The sequence below is a fragment of the Carettochelys insculpta genome, chromosome 5 (assembly GCF_033958435.1).
Source record: "Carettochelys insculpta isolate YL-2023 chromosome 5, ASM3395843v1, whole genome shotgun sequence".
Lineage (NCBI taxonomy): Eukaryota > Metazoa > Chordata > Testudines > Carettochelyidae > Carettochelys > Carettochelys insculpta.
In genome coordinates this window covers 85,449,357-85,468,067 of record NC_134141.1, presented here as the reverse complement: position 1 = coordinate 85,468,067, position 18,711 = coordinate 85,449,357, and the positions used below count along the sequence as shown (strand labels likewise).

The window sequence follows — 18,711 nt, the reverse complement described above, 5'->3', positions numbered from 1 at the left end:
AGAGTCTTCACCAAGACCTTGGCAGTGGTGTCAGCCTACCTGCACAGACAGGGGGTATTTATATTCCCGTATCTGGACGACTGCCTACTCAAAGGGGCCTCGGAGGAGGAGGTACTACGCATGATACGCGTTACAGCAGGCACATTCTCTTCGCTCGGCCTGGTTATCAATCTGGCAAAATCAAAGATCGACCCCCACACAGGACATAGAGTTCATAGGGGCACGCATAAATTCTATTGCAGCGAGAGTATATCTACCAGAGACTCGCTTTCGGGCCATCGGCTCCCTCGTGCAGGTCATCACCTTCAGCCCTACGGTGCCGGTCCTGATGTGCTTACAGCTGCTGGGCCACATGGCAGCGGCGACGTTCGTAGTACAGAACGCCAGATTACACACGCGCAGCATGCAGCACTGGCTGGCGAGCGTATACAAACCGGCAGCACACACCGTTCACAGGGTGGTGTCGCCCACAGCAGAGGTGCACAAATCCCTGCAATGGTGGGTAAACCCCAAGAACTTGCTAACAGGGGTACCCTTCCACCAACCACAAATATCGGTTTTTCTTACTACAGATGCCTCCCTCATAGGGTGGGGAGCACACATGGGCGAAGAGGTGACTCAAGGGCTGTGGTCCTCCATGGAGCAGTCACTGCACATAAATATACTGGAGCTCAGAGCAGTGTTCAACGCCTGCAGACACTTTCGAGACCATATACAAGGCAAAGTTGTTGGGATCAGTACAGACAATACCTCCACCATGTTTTATATAAACCGGCAAGGAGGAGCTCGGTCCCGTGCCTTATGTGCGGAAGCAGTCCGGTTATGGAACTGGTGCATCACCAACAATATAATCTTGAAAGCCTCGTACTTACCAGGCGCTCACAATGTGAAGGCAGACCAGCTGAGCAGGCGTTTTGCACTCACGTACGAGTGGCAGATCCGTCCCGATCTGCTACGACCGATTTTCCACGCATGGGGGTTTCCCCAGATAGACCTGTTTGCCACTCAACACAACAAGAAGTGCCCACGATTCTGCTCCAGGGCAGGACTGGGATGGGGGTCCCCGGGGGGTGCGTTCGCGATCTCGTGGAGGGGCCCCCTGCTTTGCGCTTTTCCTCCCACAGTGCTGATCCACAAAGTCTTGCAGAAAGCCAGGAGGGAAGGAGCCCGAATGATCCTTATAGTCCCAACGTGGGATCGACAGCAATGGTTCCCCCTACTCCTGCGTATGTCGCACCGTCCACCGATGCCTCTTCCGGTGGCGCCGGATCTGCTCACGCAAGCCCAGGGGTCCATAGTGCATCCGCACCCCCAAGGCCTGCGACTACAAGCGTGGTTAATCCATGGCTCAGCTCCCTAGAGAGCACATGCACGGAGGAAGTGCAGCAAGTCCTAGGAAGTAGCAGGAGGACTTCCACCAGGAAGACCTACAAGCAGAAATGGACTCGCTTCACGGCTTGGTGTTCTACCCCCTTTCGGTGCCTATACCTGTAATATTAGAGTATTTACTGGACCTCGAGAGGAGGACTCTCACTATCCTCGTTAAAGGTCCACCTTGCCGCCATGTCGGCGTTCAGACACGAGGAGGAAGGGCACACGGTGTTCGCCCATCCCATGGTTACCAGGTTTCTCAAAGGGTTGGTAAACCTATACCCCCCTCGGAAACCGCTTCCACCTTCGTGGAACTTGGACCTGGTGCTTAATCTGCTAACGGGACCACCGTTTGAGCCCTTGGCCACGGTTTACCTCCGCCTCCTTACGATAAAGACGACCTTTCTTCTCGCAATTACGTCAGCTCGCAGGGTGAGCGAGCTTGCGGCAGTTATGGCAACGCCACCCTGCACTGTTTTTTCCAAGGAGGTGGTAACCATACGGCTGCATCCAGCCTTTGTTCCCAAGGTTTCTTCTGAGTTTCACATTAACAAACCTATTGTTTTACCCTCGTTTTATCCAAAGCCTCATAACTCTAACTAAGAGGCGCGCCTACACCTCCTGGATGTGAGGAGGGCGCTAGCCTTCTATGTAGACAGGACCAAGTCCTTCCGGAAAATGGATACTCCTAGTCTCTCTCGCTCCCAAATCGAAAGGAGAAGGTCTCTCTTCGCAGAGAATCTCGAAGCACATCGTTTCCTGCATAAAAATGTGCTACGAACTCAAAAAGACTCGTTTACTGGCCACTCCCAGGGCTCATTCCACTAGGGCGGTGGCGGCATCAACAGCCTTTTTCAAGGGCGTTGCGCTAAAAGACATTTGCAGAGCGGCGACCTGGTCATCCTATGACACCTTCGCCAAACATTATGCCCTTCACAGGCATAATGTCTCTCTACAGCGGTCCTCTCAGGGACAAGCTGCACATAATCCGATTACCCACCTCCTATCTTGGGTTACTGCTGGGTAGTCACCTATTGTGTAGCACCCACGGGGACACTCGAAGAAAGACAGGTTACTCACCGTAGTAACAGTGGTTCTTCGAGATGTGTCCCCATGGGTGCTCCACTGCCCGCCCATCCTCCCCGCTTCGGATCTCTGTTTAGTGTTTTGCCGGAGCATCCGAGGCGGTTGGTCAAGGAACTGGCGGGGACCGGATCGTGCACGTGGCCAGGAGCGCACAAGGGAGCGGCGCGCGCCGGCGCATGCACGGTCTGGCAGAAACTGCTTGGAAGATCCGATCTGCGGCGCCAGGCGAGCCCGACACCTATTGTGGAGCACCCACGGGGACACATCTCCAAGAACCACCGTTACTACGGTGAGTAACCTGTCTTTCTCCCTCGTCCTTGTTACACTCTTATAAGTATTTGAAAACCACTATCATGTCCCCTCTGTCTTCTCTAAACTAAAGCCCACTTCTTTCAATCTTCCCTCATAGCTCATGTTCTCTAGCTGTTTATTCATTCTTATTGCTCTTCTCTGGATCTTCTCCAGTTTCTCTACATCTTGAAGATAATGGAATAGGTGAGAGCCTTTGACCCTCCCCTATGGAGGGAAACAGCTCTACAAAAACGAGGCACTTGACCACTTCCCAAAATCTTGGTGCACGCTCCCCCTGTCCCATTAATGTTGCCCATGCTTGATTTAGAGCCACTCCTTCCCTCTTCCCTTGCTGCTCCTTGAGTTACCAGGAAGTGTTCACTGCTTAAGTTCTCTTATGCACACCATTCACTTAACAAATAGATATTTTCCACTCTGTTGACTGAGTGTACTGCCTGCCTGAGAACTTCTACACCTGGGGAAATTTTATGTCATTGTGCACATGCAAGAATTCACCTGTGTCCACATCCACTCATTTCTTTGCTTCCTGGAATAAAATCATGAAGTAAAGGAAAGTTGTAAGAGCAATCACGCACCCCCTCCACTAGTGCAGACACCTAATTTCTGGTAGCCAACAGATAGGTAAGTCACTGCAGGGTGGGATGTGGGACTGGGGGTGTCTATAGGGTAATTTTCTCTCCCTCTACCCTCCTCCCCTGGCAGTTTCTGCATGCGTAGAGGTACGTGACAACTCAGCAGCTGGATGCCACCTCATGAGTCGCAGTGCCACTTGTTTTCACAGTCTGGTTGCAGGGTATTGGAGCCTTTACAAAACTGATGGGGCCTTGGACCCCTGTCTGTCCTTCCTCCCTGAAGTCCCACCTCCAGCCAAGTAAGAAATCAGAAACTGGGCCAGGGAGACCACTCCCTTCCACCTGCTTGGGGTAAAGGTAGCATCTGAGAGCAGCTTGCAGTCTATCCCTCATTCCTGGATCCGGTGCCCAGGGTTGGTAGAGGTCCCTGCAGCTGCCCATGAGGCTTATGCCAGCCTGGCTTGGCTGGGATAGTGCAGCTCAGCCATAGTCTAGCTGTAGTAAGAGCCACCCAAGCAAGTGTGGGAGCTGTGGACCCTTCATCTGCCCTTGGTGTGGAAAACTGGGGATGGGCTTATAGGTCATGGGCTGCTCTCAGGTTCCCCATCCTGGGCTGGTGGGTTTGCATCTCCCTGCTGCTGGCCTAGTAAGGGGACAGAGCCTGGGGGGAAGAGAGAGGCAGAGGCGAGGCCCAGGTGGAAAAATCCACTTGAAAAAATGGGGGACCCTGGCTCTCTGTTCTGACACCTTTGGCTGAGTGCCCTGTTTTCTCTACAATGGTGAAAGCCTCTAGTATTTGTCTCACCAATGCATATACATATACATATGTAAAATCTCTTTCCTGCTAGCTATTCCTCTCTTTATACTGCTCACAGCACTCACTAATATCTGTTTATATATCCAAGGGTTACCTTAGCCTTTTTTGCTACAGCGATGCAGTGGAAGCTTGTGTTCATTTGCTTGTTACTGTAGTCAGTTTTTCAGAATCATGGTTTCCCAGGATATAGTCTCCTATTCCGTAGATGTGGCCTGCTTTCCTCCTTCCTAGATGTATGTCTTTGCATTAGTTGTACTGAAACACTTTGTTTGGATGGGACCAGTTTACCAACTGTGGTGTGGGAAGCCCAGTCATACTTGGGGGTATCAGACATATTTCTGGTGGGTTTGCAAGAGTACTTGGGGGATTTATTCATTTAGCCTATTATGGAAGTGCAATAAATACTCAATTAAAGCTTTAAAATATTGTGATAATTTACATAAAATACAGCAGGTAATTTACTTAAGGATGTACCGATGAGACCAGTGGTACATGGAAATATTGATGAGCAGAGTCGTCACCACCAGTGACCATGAAGTATGGGGTTCAGTTGCCCAGCAACTGTCTAGTCCAGGGGTCTGCAACCTGCAGCTATGGAGCTGCATGCGGCTCTTTAAAGACTTCTTTGTGGCTCCTGACACGTAATTACGAAGTGTTTGTAATTTCAAATTACAAAAAAGCAAAAAAAAACAAAAGCCCTGCTGTTTGTTTTTGATAAATGGTGAATTTCTCAAAGGCCAACATTGGGTGACTCCTCCTCCTTTAATATGTGCAGTGCATTGTGGGATATGATACTATACCTGTGTTTTGGTCTTGTTGCTAATATAGTCTTGATTTTTGAAAACGAAGCTTGTAGCATTCATGCTGTGAAGGGCAATGTGTATTTTAAGAAAGAAACCCTGAAATGAAACATGAAGTAAAATTGGCATAATTAAAATAGGTTCAGGAGTAAAAGCCAGGAAGACAATGGTACACACACACACATGAAGTGTGAGGAAATAGAATATGTAAAACGTTTGTGAGTGTCCTGAGTAAACATGTATTGCATTACAAACCATTGTGTGGGTGCTGTATTTAAAACAGGGGAAAATGTATGGTTTGAGGTTATTTATTAAGGACCATCTTGTATTCACATGCATTGCGTCTCTTGAATTATTGTGGGGTTTATTTTTACGGAATTTGAAAAAGTCTCTTCTTGCTATTTTGGTTGCCGACCCCGGTCTACTCTAGCAGAGTTCAGACTTTGGAGAGATGTCAGTTGAAGGTTGCACTACATCTGTACGTAACACTGAAATATGGACAGGTGACTAAAGGTAGGGTTAAGAATGTATGAAGTATAAGTGATGAGAAGGGTAGGAGGGGTAAGCAGGCAGTTGGTAGCTCTGGAACAGGGTATGCAATATGAAAAGTTTGAGAGGAAAAATCTTAGAGTACACAATCTTAAGTGCCCTCCAGTTTTATGATCAGTGATTTATATACTTTCATATCATTGAAAATGTTGAGGAGTTCTGGGCCTAGTACCAATTCCAGTGGGACCCCAGTAGTGGGTCCTTGAGTCTTCAGGAAGTGTCAGTAGGAGGCCAGGAAAACCAATGAAAACAGTGTAACTTTTTGAACTGAAAAAACGGCACCCTCCTGGAGCAGTCGTGTGAGCAGAGGTGAGCTGGGAGAAATTGATTGTGCCATAAATTTCCAGTGACATCTATGACTAGGAAAAGATTAAACCTTTGAACAACACACATGCGAGTAGAACAGCGAATGTTTAGTCAGACACTAAGATTTTTTTCCTTTATTTTGAGTTTTCAGGATTCCTGTGTGCTGAGCTTGTGTGTCCTGTTCTTGCCCCTGCACTCCGACCCTTGTACATTGTAACTTTTTAACTGAATCCCAGGAAAATAAGTCTGATTTAATCTTGCTTTTTCAGTTGTTCTGTAATACTTAGCTTTTCCATTATTATTTTCCTTAGGACTGATATTTGGCTAACTGGCTTCTAGGAAACCAAATCAGCCCGCTTGCCCATTTTGAATACTGACCTAATAATAATCGTCCGGTCTTCTGAAATTGTCCAGCTATTCAAAGATTTATTAAAAACAAGCATCAGCAGGCTGGGGATCTTCTCAGCTGGCTCTGTCAGGACTCTTACAGGCTGGTTATGTAAGTCTGCTTATTTAAAAATGGACTACTGAACTCTGCTGTCAATTGCTCCATTAGCTCAGATTGGGAGTCTGAGCTATGGAGCTAGTCCTGCTGATAATTTATGAGCGTTAATACAATTCCATAGGGAGAAAAAAGTTTTTCCTTTTTGAAAAATGGGAAATTCATATGTAATTTATGTAAAGGACTCCACGATTGCAAGTGATGAGTTAAAAAGAAATCCACAGAATGTTGTGCATACGATTTGTGTTATGGTCTTTCGTCAGTTACATGATCACATACCTTTTTGTCAAGATTTCATTCAATGCATAAGATCAGAGTTTTATATAGTGAATGTTGTTTGATGGCTCCTTGCCTCGGTGTGGCAGTTGTGATTGTTAACTGCAGGAGGAGAATGGTCTTGTAATTAAAGCAGTTGAAGGCTACCCCAGAGAACTGGCTTCTAGATGTGACTCTGCCACAAAGTTCCTGTGTAATGCAAATCTCTTAAACCAGAATGTTCACAGTTGACTACTAATCATATTCCTTGCTTTCTGGGTGCCTTACATGAGAAACCTGGGTGTGGATTTGCAGAATTCCCAAGTGTACATAATGGCAACTGAACATAATTGAAGTTTGTGGTTTGAACATTTTAAGTAGTGTAAAAATGGTAGATACTCTGGAAGATTATACCTTATGTGTATCAAGTTAGCTAACCAGAATTGTTGGACACATTGATAAGAATGCCCTTAATCTCACTGTCTGTTTCCCCCATCTGGAAAACAGCAATGGCTTTCTACCTCACATTGGTGGTTAAAAGATGTATTATTTGTAAAGCACTTAGATGTTAAGATCATCATAGAACAATCTGTGGGGAAACTAAAACTTTCTATTCAGTGCAGAGTTGGAATGGTGTATGGTAAATAATATCAGTCCGCACATGAAATGATGAGGTCATAAAGAAATACCAAACTAATTAATCCATGCTCATTCTGTGCATTAACTGAAGCCGGAATCATGAGAGACTGATAGTCAAATTGCATGGTCACATAACAATGTGTTTGAACAAGGAATCTCAAGCAAGTGTTCTTGTCTCCAGCTCATTTTCTTGGAGATAAACTCACTCAATTGGTGCACCCTCTCCCAGTGGTGTCTCACTCATGATTTTTGCTGTTTGCAGACCTGCCTCAGAGCACTCCCTCCAGCAATGCCACCATCAGTGTTAGTAGTGAGTGGGGGTGGAGGGAGAGACCTGGGCGGGCCCACTACTCCGGGGATTATCTGACCCTGCGTGATCCAACATTGTTTTATCCTGGGTGGTGTTGGATAACTGTGGTTCAGATAATTGGAGTTTTACTGTATTTAATATTCTGTTAGCATTCACTATTCTTTTTAGTCACCCGTTACATTTATCTACTATCCCGTCTCTGTTCATTGTCTCATTTAATCAATCTAGTCTTTCCCTAGTCTGTCTTCTGCGCACTCTCCACTCACTGTGGTACTGCCAGGACCCTTGCAGCTCCCAGGTCCCTTTACCCTCTCTTTGCCTCTCCCCTCCTCTCCCCCACCCCTCTGTAAAAATGAATAGTCCCGTTTTATTTTTCACCTGATTTTGTTTCCTGTTCTTTCTCCTTTCTTCCACCTCTTGCCATGCTCTTCCTTCAACTCTGCTAATATCTGGCATCAGATTTAGCAGTTTCCTGTATTTAAAATGGTATTTAATCTTTTTGTCTCTTTTGCTACCAAGAATACCTGGAATACTTTTCAGTGTTTCAGGAAAAGCACTGAACTACAGGACCTCTTCCTAATCATTTCCACCAACAGTCTTTCTGACCTTCCTTCCATCTATTTCTGTTTTAATTTTGTTTGCTCTTTCCCATTTTACCATTTTCTTTGCTTTCTTTTGCTCACTCTTTACCCTAGATTTTCTTTTCCCTTTTTGCTGTTTTTTCTTGATCATCTTCTAATACACAGTTTTAGTCTGAAGTCAACAGTAATAGTGCTCTCTATATAAAAAATATTATAGCGATTGTGGTAGGCTCACACTATGCTACTCAGTTTGTTTTGCCAATTTCTGGGGCTAATATTTGGAGATGAGGAGTTGCCTGCTGCTCGTAGCTTTATTATGTAAAATATAAAATAGTAGATCATTTATCATGCAGACTAAGAATATATCTACTTTGGACATGCCGTGTGTACTGAAACACCTGACGTGGTTTAGCAAGTCTGCTAAGGCAACATCAAAGGCAACTGATGAAACCCAGGAAAAAACAAGCATGTATTATTTATGTAGAGGCATTTCCCAGGGGTGCATACTTTACTCTGGAGTATTATTGACCCACTTCAGGAAATGCTTAACTGATAAATCAGGTGCTATGATGGAGATCTGCAATATGATTGTCAGAATATATTTACTGTTCTATTACTGAACACTGTTTTGCTGATCTCTTTTGCTGCTGTTACCAGTCCTAGACAGGCAGGGAAGAATCACACAAATGAGGTTTTTGATGTGCTTGTTCGCCTTTTGCATTTGTTGTTGGGGGGCGTGGGGGAAGCATTCTAAAAGGGATAATGGATTCTGTGCAGAGACTCAGAAAGCTAGAGGTGGTGTTGCAATATACTAACAATGTCAATTCTGCGTGGATGCTACATTATATGCTTGGAATGCTAATGAAATGGCATCTGGATTTTCAGCATTGTAATTGGGCATTAGTTTTTAATGCTGTATATTGATTGATGATGATACAACTTCCATAGCCAATTTGTTCATTTTTGAGCAGCAGCAGCTAACGTGTCCCATCATATGGACTGTGACTTCTTATTCATTTTTCATCCTGGGAAATTAAGAATAATCTGGCTTGTATTGACGTTTTTCACCATGATATAATTGAGTAGCTGTATCCGTGAATAGCTGATAATGAGCTGCTTGGCAAGACATAAGTGCAGTCATAGTCTGTGCTTGTATAGATGTTGCGGTAGTAGAATGGTGGGACTTTGCATGATGCATGTTTTCATATTTTTGGTTCTGTTCTAGTTTCTTACATGTACCTGTAACTTGCTTCACAATTGTATGTGGTCCACTTAAAAAGAAATACTTGTTTTTTGCCTTTTTCTCCTTTTGGTCAAGTTAACTTTCACTAATTTTATATTTTCCTGACAGTAGTTACCAAGACACAGTTCTAAGGCGAGATAATTATACCAATGCCATCTGTATATGTACACCTTTCTATGTTTGTTTTTAGTTGTGTGGAGCTTAGTCTGCTGAGTTTTCTTTTTTTTTGAAAAATAGGTAAAATTAGACCTTAACTTCTTATGTAGCACCAGTCTGTTGGAATTGTAAGCTACCAGGTCAATTGCTTGTATACCGTTTTGAAGCCTGTTGTAATGGAACTATCCAGTGAAGGCACAACTGATTGATTTGATAATGTATTGCATGTCTCAAGTTAAAATATTTCTGTGCTTGTGGACAAAGGAGTTTTTCATCTTGAGCTTTTATTTTGAAATGTAATTAAATTGGCTCTAAAACATAATGATAACTTTAACAGAAAATAATAAGGGAAAGTCAGAAATTGCACTAATTCCACTGAAATTGTTTTGCCTTGAGCAAATTAAGACTTCTTGCATTTATTATTCAGTAATGTTTCCATCTTTAAATATGTAGTTTATTTAAGCAACAAAATATTGAGTAATTCTGGCTGACTCTTCAAACATATGGAAGTTCGGAAGCAAAGATGAAATGAAACTTTCCTTACACTTGTTATCCTTTATTTGTAGACAATTTGGATCCAGTTTTAACAGAAGTGTATTTTGTAGGCTCTAAAACAAAATTGCGAGAACTGTTTCGTTTTCTAACTAAATTTGAGTAATCTGAATTGCATGGATGTTTTGGCATTTTTTTTTTTTTTTACAAGTAGAGTTTAAAGACAGGGCAGTTTTAAAATTGAATCTGTACAGAATTTAGCACTGGAGGAAAAACAAAATAAGCCTATAATAAAAATATTTTAAAACATATATTAGTTGTCTAATTCTAGAGATGAAGATAAATATGATTAATTTTCTTTATTATATATTTGCCTGGGCAGTAAAGCTGGTCTACAATGGAACAGTGCTGTGCTGTTTAGGTTTACAGCATTTTAGGTAAAATTCTACTTTTAAAATTTCATGATGTTCCTACTTGTTAAGGGGCAGTGGCATAGGAGCAAGAAAACAGCTGCAAATGGGGGAGTTGGAATAGAGATCTGTTGGAGGAAAAGGGGGGCTAGCCCCTTGTTCTTTAGGGACCATGAGTGAGTTCTTGTGTGTTGTGGTTGGTTGATTACTGTTGGAGGTCTGTTACAGGAGTGGCTGGGTGAGGGTCTGTGGCCTGCAATGTGTAGGAGGTCAGACTAGATGATCCCAGTAGTCCCTTCTGACCCTAAAGTCTACGACACTAGCCAAAAAACCTCCTTTCCACTGAAGTAACTTTTTTCCTCTCCAATTTTATACCATATGTTGGTGTATAGCAGTAATAAAACAGTGAGATGGCAAAGATTTCCACCAGTGTTTCATTTTTCTACCGCTTCAAATTCAAGCTGCTTGTTTTTTTTATCTCCAGGGTCCTTCTAAATATTTTCCATTTGTTTCAAGGTGGTCTCTTGTCACATAAGATATTGTCTGTGACACAGCTATCTCACTGTTTTCTCTTATACCACTCTTTATGCATGACACATTGCTCTTGAATTGATACTTAAGGCCACCATTAATTGACTTCATTTCTCTTTTCCAGGCCTGCTTCTGTTTTTATACCTATTTAAAAAAATCAGTGGACTAACAATAAGTCAAGATAAAGTCAGATCCACCCAGTCACGTAAAGGGCTAAAGCAGGGGTGGCCAGCCAGTTAGGAACTAGGAGCCAAAACAGCTGTGGGTAGAGTGCAAAGGTCACTGTCATATATATTTAGAATCATAGAATAGTAGGACTGGAAGGGACCTCAAGAGGCCATCGAGTCCAGCCCCCTGCCCCCACGGCAGGACCAAGCACTTTCTAGACCATCCCTGAAAGCCATCTATCTAACCTCTTCTTAAATATCTCCAGTGATGGAGATTCTACCACCTCCCTTGGCAATTCGTTCCAGTGTTTGATCACCCTGACAGGAACTTTTTCCTAATGTCCAACCTGAACCTCCCCTGCTGCAATTTCAGTCCATTGCCTCTTGCTCTATCCTCAGAGGCAAGGAAGAACAAGTTCCCTCCCTCTGCCTTATGACACCCTTTTAGATACCTGAAAACTGCTATCATGTCCCCCCTCAACCTTCTCTTTTCCAAACTAAACAAGCCCAGTTCTCTCAGCCTTTCTTCATAGGTCATGTTCTCTAGACCGTTGATCAGTCTTGTTGCTCTCCTCTGGACCCTCTCCAATTTCTCCACATCCTTCCTGAACTGCGGTGCCCAGAACTGGACACAATACTCCAGCTGAGGCCTAACCAGCGCAGAGTAGAGCAGGGGAATGACTTCTTGTGTCTTATTCACAACACACCTGTTAATGCATCCTAGAATCATGTTTGCCTTTTTTTGCAATAGCATCACACTGCTGACTCTCATTTAACTTGTGGTCCACTATGACTCCTAGATCCCTTTCTGCTGTACTCATTCCTAGGCAGTCCTTTCCCATTCTGTATGTGTGACACTGATTTTCTTCCTAAGTGGAGCACTTTGCATTTGTCCTTATTAAACTTCATCCTGTTTACCTCAGCCCATTTCTCCAGCTTATCCAGATTCTTTTGAATTATGACCCTATCCTCCAAAGAAGTTGCAACCCCTCCCAGCTTGGTATCATCTGCAAACTTAATAAGTGTACTTTCTATGTCAATATCTAAATCGTTAATGAAGATATTGAACAGAACCAGTCCCAAAACAGACCCCTGCGGAACCTCACTAGTTATACTTTTCCAGCAGGATTGAAAGCCATTAATAACTACTCTGGTTATCCAGCCAGTTGTTCACCCACCTCATAGTAGCCCCATCTAAGTTGTATTTGAGTAGTTTATTGATAAGTATATTATGTGAGACCGTGTCAAATGCTTTACTGAAGTCTAGGTATATCACATCCACCGCTTCTCCCTAATCTACAAGGCTCGTTATTCTATCAAGGAAAGCTATTAGATTGGTTTGACATGATCTGTTTTTAACAAAACCATGCTGGCTGTTCCCTATCACCTTACCACCTTCCAATTGCTTGCAGATGATTTCTTTAATGACCTGCGCCATTATCTTTCCTGGCACAGAAGTTAAGCTGACTGGCCAGTAGCTTCCCGGGTTATTCTTGTTCCCCTTTTCATAAATGGGTACTATATTTGCCCTTTTCCAGTCTTCTGGAATCTCTCCCGTCTCTCATGATTTTCCAAAAATGATTGCTAAAGGCTCAGATACCTCTTCTATCAGCTCCTTGAGGATTCTAGGATGCATTTCATCAGGCCCTGGTGATTTGCAGACATCTAATTTTTCTAAGTAAATTTTAATTTGTTCTTTTCGTATTTCAACTTCTAAACCTACCCCTTTTTCACTAGCTTTCTCTGTCAGGCATTCCTTCAGATTTCTCAGTGAAGACCGAAACAAAGAAATCATAAAACATCTCTGCCATTTCCAAATTCCCTGTTACTCCCTCGTCACGGACCAATGGCCCTGCCCTCTCCTTGGTCTTCCTCTTGTTACCAATGTATTTGTAAAAAGCCTTCTTGTTTCCCTTTACTCTTGCAGCTAGCTTGAGCTCATTTTGTGCCTTAGCCTTTCTAATCTTGCTCGTGTTGTTTGCCTATATTCAACCTTTGTAATTTGTCCTAGTTTCCATTTCTTATACGATTCCTTTTTTAGTTTGAGATCATGCAAGATCTCCTGGTTAAGCCAAGGCAGTCTTTTCTCATGTTTTCTGTCTTTCCTACGCAGCAGGATAGCTTGCTTTTGGGCCTTTAATAATGTCCCTTTGAAAAACTGCCAACTCTCCTCAGCTGTTTTTCCCCCTCAGTTTAGCTTCCCATGGATAGATAATATATATTTATCTGTCTATCTAGGTAGATGTATAACATGTGACTCAGTGCCGCCCCCCCCCCCCCCCCATTCTAACCCAGTGCTGACGACTCACCGAATCCATCACTGCATGCATCTTCCTCCAAGTGGTGTGGTATGTGCGCAGAGTGATGGTAAGCACCCCTGGTGGAACTGCGTATTATTGCTCAAAAAGCCACATGTGGCTCAAGAGCAGCAGGGTGACCACCCCGAGCTAAAGGATATGTGTCAGTGAACTTGTTACAGGTACCCTCTTCCTCTGTGCCTTTGCTTCCTATTTGTCATTGATTCATTTCTTAAATTAGATGGTTCAGTCTTCAGGGAAAGAGTTGTATCTTCCCAGGTGTGTGGTTAACGTATAGCACCTAGTAAAATAAGGTGTTGAAACCTGAGTGGTAAACCTTTTTCTGTTTTTTTTTTTTTTTGTTTGTTTCCCCCCCCCCCCCCCCCAGTGGCTTTAGCAGACTTGTAGGGATAATGAATCTTGGGTTACTGTAGTTTCCTTGTGGCATACTATGTAAATTATTTGTACTAGGATTTAATTGCCCCCAAAATGTGAATTTTCCCCCCTCCACCCTTTCAGATGACAAAATTATATCTTAACCCAGTTTGGATGCTGGAAAGCAGTGTTGTATTTCAAACATGGCATTGCTGAATATTGTGTAGATCGTCCAAAGTTTTACAAACAGTTCATATACCCAGAAATACTGTTCACTTTCAGGGAATAAGTAACAAGTGAGTTCTACATTTTCCCCAGTCAGTATATAAAATGATCTTGGGTAAACAGTGGTGTCAAACTAGAAAGTCAAAATTCCTTCTTTCACAGCTATACTAGGTCCATGTTCTGGAATGCTTTCATAGCAGAAATTGTTTGTCACTAAGCCCATGCTACTTCTTTACAAGTAACAATTTGCCCATTTTTAGATAAGTATCATTATGACTACATTGTTTTTCTTCATTATTACAAGGCTTATTACACTTGTTTTTAGACTGAATCTGGCTATGGATCGGAGTCAAGTTTACGACGTCATGGCTCCATGGTGTCTCTGGTGTCTGGAGCAAGTGGATATTCTGCTACATCCACCTCATCATTCAAGGTTAGTGAGGGATATTTTATAAATATGATTCATTAATAAAGGAGAGGAAAAGGAACCTACAAGTGAATAGATTCATGACTCACTCTTGACCTATTGCAATATAAAGTGAAGCATCAGTAAAGATACTTTAATTGCTTATTTTGAAGGTAAGTGTTGATTAGTTTGATAAAGGGATGGTAAAGCAAGGGGCCCCCTGTCTCCATACTTACTCAATTTTGGATAGGTGTTTCTCTCCAATAGTAGTCAGTCAGACCTGCAGGAACACTTTACTTGTTTCTTCATGACACTGAACAGCAGGATACTACATGAAGAGGAATGCAGTTCCCTTGATAGGAATAAATTTGCCTTAAATACTCTGGAAAGTAACAAAGAAAAAAGGCAACTTATGTTTACCATTTTAGACTTACCGACTAATTTCCCTTTAATCTCTCCTGGGCATGTGTCTGGCTGCACAGTTTAAAGTGCTGCACATGTGATTAGCAGAGCGCACACATCCAGCAATGTGTGTTCAGGTGCTCCTCCCCTCCCCCTTGCTGCTTTGTAGCCATATTGCTCCTGCAGGTGCTCCTGGGACTTGTTTGCCAACTGTACAGAGCGGAGTGTGGGAGAGAGAGGGTACATTAAAAAGCCTGAATGTTTAGTATCACTGGCACACAAACACCTTGCAGTGCTGACTGCAACGGTACCAGGTGTGAATACCTGTTCTCCCTTTAAGATGACATAGTTAAGAAGCAAGCAGCATTACCTCCTATAGATGTAAACAAATTTGTGTCTTAGGAATTGGCTGAACAAGAAGTAGGACTATGAGTGGACTTACAGGCTCTAAAGTTTTACATTGTTTTATTGAGTGCAATTATGTAAAATACCCTGTGCTTGTAAACTTTACTTGCACCATAAAGAGATGACATTATAGTATTTGAATGAGGTGAACTGAAATATGCTAATACCATTTTATAGTGTTCCATTATAAACTTGCAAAGTGAGCACTGTAAATTTTTTATTAAAATCAATATATTTAAAAGTGTAGGAAAAAATCCAGAAATGTTTAAATACATGGTCATCTCTTGCTGTTAGTGCAGTTAAAACTGATGAATAGAGCTTGGTTTTTTTTTTGTTTTTTTTTTAGTTTATTCAGTGATCCCAGTAAATAGTAAAGAAATCTTATGCTGCAACTTGCAGCATATTTGCCTAAGTATTTAATGAGATTATGGTGGAGCTAGTAGGAGCTGAGATATTAGTTTAAATAAATGTTTTTGTTAAAATCATCTAGTGCAATAAACAGAACACAGATATAAAGTTTTAAGATAATTTGAATTGTTCATAATGGTTTAATGAAAAATGGGTTAATAAGTAAGAATTTCAAATAACTTCTTGTTGAAACTTTTCTTGTCTTACCTTTTTTGAACCTTTCTGTGAAAATACTGAAATACTCCAGACATTGCTTCAAATCTTTTACTCCAATATCAGTTATACATGGAAAGTTCTCTGGTGTGACATTTACTTGTTTAAACATGGAAAGCATCCCAAGAATAATCCATTACGTTGAGCAGTGATGTTGTCACTGAAGGGCATCTCTATTGTTTCCAGAGACTTTCTCACCAGATGCACTATAGCTTAGAGGAAAGTAAACTGGAGTAGGAGTCAGGAAACCATGGTTGCCTAGATCTGTTTTTATTTTTCATATTTATTACTGTATTTTCTATTATAAATTGTGTAGTATTACTTGAGGCTTTTTTCTGTATTTCCAGAAAGGTCACAGCTTGCGTGAGAAGCTTGCTGAAATGGAAACCTTCAGAGATATCCTCTGTAGACAGGTCGATACTTTGCAAAAATACTTTGATGCCTGTGCAGATGCAGTCTCTAAGGATGAATTTCAGAGGGATAAAGGTAAATACATTAAATACAATTACTTGTGGTATTGTTCTCTTGGTAGCTTTCTGAAGTGAGGTGTAATCTAGTTTCAAAATAGTGGCATCCGTAACAGGTAAAGCATTTGATAGGCTCAGACACTATTTAGGTACAGGAAGGCCTCATCGTTTAGTAGGCGGGGTATGTTCCAGATATAGTTCTGAATGGGGAAAACTGGGAATACCAAGAGATGGGGGGAGGGGCATCTGTAACACAGAAACAACACACTTCCCACAAAGACAGTTTTATTGCCTGCAGTTTGACAGTCAACAAGCAAGTGTAACTTAAAAGCAGTGAATTAATGGCCAAACTGGAACACAAAGATGATGTAATCATCTTCAGTCTTAGTCACCCAAATCAGTTCTTTGAACTCGCTGCTTGGGAATCTTATTGCCCCTCTGGGAGGGGGCAGTTAAAACAGCATGTGGGTTTTCAAAAGAACAATGTGATGGGAAGCTGCTGAAATCCTTTTAACATTTCCTGGTATGGCCCCATTGCAGCAACACTCTTATGTTTTGCTCCTATTTTAATATAATGCACAGTTGACTCATTAATGCCGTACAGTCCACCTCCTGAGGCTGCAGTGTGACTCCTTGCAAGTTTATCCAGTAATTCCATTTTCTGGTTTAATGTCATCACCTTTCACCTTCCTAGACTGTTGGGCACTGTTTGCATCACTTGCTTTTCTTTTTGGTTCCATAATTAAGGCTGAATATTTCTTTAACGGCCTCAATGTGGTTGTGAGGGAGTTCTGAGAGAGTGTGATCATGCTAAATCATGTGCTTGGAACAGTGCAGTGCAGTGCAATGTGGACCGGCACAGCAGGGAGTGACTAACCACCGCATGGCAAACCACCAATAAGTGAAATCACAAGCTGTGAATGGCGAGGCCTTCCTGTATTGTAATGTCTTGTTCACCATAGCGTGTGGTGAGCCACACCAAATTATATGGCCTGTCTACGCTAGCACCCCCCTTTAGAAAGGGGGATGCTAGTTCAACAGTTCAGGATATGCTAATGATGCACTGCAATGAATATGCAGAGACTCATTAGCATAATGGTGACCATGGCAGTTCGAAAGTGCTGCTTTCGATGGCACGTGGCTCATCTACACGGGGTCCTTTTTGAAAGGATCCCGCACACTTTGAAATCCCCTTACTCCTGTTTGGTTACATTGAAATCCTTTGGTTATAGGAATAAGGGGATTTGGAAGTGTGCGGGATCCTTTCATTAGCATATCCTGAAGTGTCTCATTAGCATCCCCCTTTCAAAAGGGGGTGCTAGTGTAGACACAGCCACAATGAGAGCTTGTTTCACTGCATTGGGTGTAGATTGTAATGCCTTGTTTGGAAGGTGGTTTTTGACCTGAGTGCCCATAATCTCAAAGCCTTTAAACATATCTAGAATTGGTAGGTTTCAAAAACACTGAAGCACAGGTTGAACTTCTCTGATTTGGTACATTCTCATCCCACAACATCTGTAATCAGTCACAGTTTTAGTTAACTGGGCGACCACTTACCAGGGGTGTAGCCAAGTTTCCCATGGTCCCAAAAAGTTTGCTTACCACCATCAGTCCTGGCTCTCGCTCTTCTTTGCAGTTATTTAGCTGTAATTTATCCCAAATGTATTTTTAAGACCCCAGTAAGCAGTGGAAGCATAAGCAATGCTGCTAGGTAATATTGACCTCCTGTGGTCCAGCTGATTTTTCTCATTCAGTACCACTCAGGGCCCAAGGGTGCCAGACTAGAAGGGCTCAACCTTTATTAAGATATCACTTGAGTCTTGTAGCATGAACTGTTAATTTAAAAAAAAAATTAAACCCACAGAAGATGACAGTGGAGCTTATATTTGATATTGCTTCCTTGACCTTTGTTGTGACAAATTGAAGGGATAATGGAACAATGGATTGTTTCTCACGTCTGAGCTGCCATACATAGATAGTATTTGATTGTTTAAGGCAATTGGTTTTAAACTTATAAATGCTAAGAAGTTAACAATTGCTTAAAAAATTACCTTTCTTCTCACTTCAGCATTCTGAAAGTTCACAAATTATGGTGGGACTTTCTCATTTAATTTCAGGGAAGTGCATTCATACTTGTTTAATTTGAAATGTGAGCCTTCTGATGGCAGAAATTCTACTGAAAAGTAGTAGCATTTATAAAAATCAGCAATATGGAAGCTCCAGTGTGTATTTTCAGTTTCTGTTTTGCTTTAATATTACTTTTTTGTCAAAAGGCAAACTGTTTGCCATATTAAATAAAATATATTTTGTGTGCTGAAAGTTCTTGATCTACATTCACTGCTCCAGTGGTGAAGCAGTGGTGATGCTCTGTCAGACAAGGAAAGCTTTTAACTTCATGGTGTGGGTCATGGCCC

At 42.3% G+C, this 18,711-nt stretch overlaps 1 protein-coding gene across 2 annotated transcripts in view; it reads left to right on the top strand.

Moving 5' to 3' along the window:
* CERT1 (ceramide transporter 1) overlaps positions 1 to 18,711 on the top strand; it is a 115,964-nt gene that overhangs the window by 40,096 nt on the left and 57,157 nt on the right. For both annotated transcript variants that reach the window (XM_074995435.1, XM_074995437.1), the window contains exons 4-5: positions 14,322 to 14,429; positions 16,178 to 16,316. In XM_074995435.1, the coding sequence (XP_074851536.1) occupies positions 14,322 to 14,429; positions 16,178 to 16,316 (247 nt within the window). The remainder of the gene's footprint in view (positions 1 to 14,321; positions 14,430 to 16,177; positions 16,317 to 18,711) is intronic.